This window comes from Frankliniella occidentalis, unplaced genomic scaffold (genome assembly GCF_000697945.3).
Source record: "Frankliniella occidentalis isolate FOCC.00 unplaced genomic scaffold, Focc_3.1 Scaffold4437, whole genome shotgun sequence".
Classification (NCBI taxonomy): Eukaryota; Metazoa; Arthropoda; class Insecta; order Thysanoptera; family Thripidae; genus Frankliniella; species Frankliniella occidentalis.
In genome coordinates, this window is record NW_026271484.1 from 1 (window position 1) to 3332 (window position 3332).

At 53.8% G+C, this 3332-nt stretch overlaps 1 protein-coding gene across 1 annotated transcript; it reads left to right on the plus strand.

Annotated features, from left to right (window-relative positions):
• The first annotated feature begins 23 nt into the window (after positions 1–23).
• On the plus strand, positions 24–3293 carry LOC127752143 (uncharacterized). The gene is made up of 4 exons (XM_052276795.1): positions 24–1119; positions 1205–2204; positions 2283–2516; positions 2605–3293. Exons 1-4 carry the CDS (start codon positions 841–843, stop codon positions 3291–3293), a joined length of 2202 nt encoding a protein of 733 aa, XP_052132755.1. The 5' UTR covers positions 24–840.
• The last annotated feature ends 39 nt before the right edge of the window (positions 3294–3332 follow it).

Sequence of the window (3332 nt, forward strand, 5' to 3'; positions counted from 1 at the left end):
GGGGGTAACGGCTGTCCGGACGTCCGCTTTCTACATGAGGATACGGGGAAAATGGGAATACTCTGTGCTGGGTTTCGACACTACCCCACGTCCGCAGGGAGCACGCTAGAGCGGTTTGAGGCGAGGTGAGCCGTGCCGTGTCGAGCCGAGCGCGGCCGAGCCGAGTCGAGCTCAGCCGCGCCAGCGGAAACTATTGAGCCAGCATGAGCGTGCGTGTTTCGGCCGGTTCGGTTTGTTTTGTTTAGCAAACAACAGTGTTTTGACGATATTTTGTGTGGGTTTTGGGTGCATCAACATGGCAAGTGGGGCTGATCTCCACTTGGCGTTATTTAAAGCTTACACTGCGCGGTTCCCCGATCGTTCAAAGGGAAATGCGCAAAAAGAAGTTAATACCATTTGGAACGAAGCAAAAAAGAAACATGGCAAGCCTCGTACCACGCCCTTCCAGGATCACATCGAAGGGCTGATTAATGACTACAAGTCGAAGACGACGACGAAAAAGGTGCAAACACTCCACAAATATCTGAATATGGTGAGTACATAACCTATAAATCACAGTCAATGGTTTGAATGCGGGGTGTCGCCGCGCCAGCGAGTGGATGGCATTCGGTGAACGTACATGCGAAACGTTTTGAGCAGTATCGTCACGAGATTTAGTTCGTGTTGTAGCCGCAAAGTAAAACTCTGTATTAACTTTTGCAACAGGGTCGTGCCTCAACACCCGTTGATGGCACGAGTGCAGTGTCTTCCTCGGCGGGCCCCTCGACGTCGTCCGCGTGCTCTTTGGCGGCGGCACCCTCCACGTCCTCCTCGCCCTCCTGCTCCACGGCTGCTCCCCCCATGTCAGCATCGTCCTCAGCAGAGACGCCCTCGCCCACGTGCTCTCCACCGGCTTCTGGGACTAGTGGTCCAGTGTGCGCAGCCAACAGACGCGAGGAGGAGAGTGTCGACGACCCGGAGGAGGCCAACTCCATCGCCGCACCAGCGCGCGTGTACAGCACACCACAGCAGGACAAACTTCAACAAAATATCGTTCTTTTAAAGAACCAGCTGACCAGCCTGGTGGCTCTGGACCAGTCAGACTTGGCACCCGTCGGTACCAGAAAGGAGCTAAAGCGGGTAAGTAGACGGCGTTCTTTAAATTGCGAATTTACACTGTATATTTAATGAGATAGGTTCTAAATATCTTGCTTTTTGGTTGCAGCTTCGCACGCAGATCAGTGAGGAGGAGAACAAGTTGAAAATCGCTCAGCGCGACGCCCAGCGGAAGCGCCGTGAACGAGAGAAAAAGAGGACGGCCCTAAACGAGGCGCTTGCCAGCGATCCTACACTCCGCAAGAAGCTGAAGATTCGGGGACAAACTGGGCGGCCTCGAGTAGAGGTGGACCAGCCCCTACTGCTCCAGACAATCGTGAAGATGGCCCAGGCACACGGCGGCGCCGACGCCAGGAGGCGGTCGGAGTCGATGCAGCTGTGCAGAACCCTCGACGATCTCGTCGCAGAGCTGCGTTTGGCCGGGTTCAACATCAGCCGGAGCGCTACCTACCTTCGCCTTCTACCCCGGCGTGCCAACGCAGGGGATGGCCCTCGCCACATCACGACGGTCCCCGTCAAGCTCGTCAAAGCCCAAACATCCGAACATCGGCGTCACATCGACACCGAGTTCGCACTGGCGTCTGTGCGACAGGTAGAATGCGTCGTCTCAGTGCTGGGACCAGCACAGGCTTTCTTTATGTCCCAAGACGACAAAGCTAGGGTCCCTCTTGGCATAACAGCGGCCAACAAGCAAGCACCTCTCATTATGCACATGGACTATAGGGTTACCCTCTCAGACCATGATTTTGTAGTAGCCCCTGCGCACAAGCTTATCCCGTCCGTATACGCGGCCTGCAAGATCAAGCAAGGTGCGATCGGGTCCGAGGGTGCTGTCACCTACAGTGGACCCACCTACGTCGCCATCCGCTCCGGCAAACATTCCTCATCGACAGCTGCCAGTCATGCAACGGACTTCAACACCATCTACGGATTGGCCGAGTTCCGGGAGTTTGTCCGGAACAAGCATGGAGACACCAAGCCCGTAGTGGCCATCTCTGTAGATGGTGGTCCAGATGAGGCTCCTCGCCATCGGGCAGTGCTGGCAGAGGCTGCCCGCCACTTCAAAAACATGGATCTGGACGCCCTGTTCGTGGTGGCGAATGCCCCTGGTAAAATACTTTAAACTTTATTGTAAGCTGAAGTTATATCTCTGCAACAGATATATTTACTGTTTCTATTTTTATCAGGTCGAAGTGCATACAACCGGGTCGAGAGGCGGATGGCGCCTCTCAGTAAAGAGCTCTCCGGGCTTGTCTTGCCCCATGATTTTTTTGGGTCTCACTTGGACGCCTCCAAGAAGACAACAGATACCAGCCTGGAGCAAGCCAACTTCGGCGCAGCCGCTACCATCCTGGGGGACGTGTGGTCCGACCTTGTCATCGACGGCCACCCTGTTGTAGCGGAGTACGTCCCTAATCCAGGTAAAATCGTTCGCACAACACGTCTATTTTTATCTTTTCAGTTTGGCTCAACTCTCGGTATAAATTGTTCCCATTGTTTATTCTGCAGCCCCGGCGGATGAAGGTGGGGATGCTGAGGATCAGCATGCTGACGAAGAGGAGACTGCAAAAGCCGAGTGGCTGGCAGACCACGTCCGCCAATCGCAGTACTTGCTGCAGATAGTAAAGTGCAAGAACACGTCCTGCTGCAGTCCTCTTCGCAGCAACCTGGCGACAATACTCCCCAACCGCTTCCTACCACCACCGGTGAAAGTGACCCAGGACGCAGAGGGCATGCTGACAGTGCCGGAACCTACATCCACAGAGGGAAACTTTCCCAATCTCTATGCTCTGTCAGCGTTAAATATCCCAAATAAGCCTACTGTGTATGACACTTTTTGCCCAAGCGTCCAGTCCGAGCTGGTTCCTCGCACCTGTGAGCACTGCGGGCTGTACTTCCCCTCACAAACGGCTAAGAATGAACACATCAAGATAATGCACAGTCGTGCGTTTATCAAGGAAAATCCAGCTGCGCGGATTCGGCCGTACAAAGTTCTCAGCACTCGTGTTACAATGCAGCAACGCGAATATCTGTGCCAATTCCAAGATTCTACATCCGACGACGTTACTTGGTTGGATGAGGATGACCTGGACGTGGAGACAGTACACTTCGAGGAGGTTCCTATCCCCTCAACCGAAATTCCGGTAGTCTCAAATGTTGTGGAGTGGATGGCTTCACCATTTGCAGAAGATCAGTAAACGTAACTTTTGTTTTATGATTGATTAAAATCATTCGTT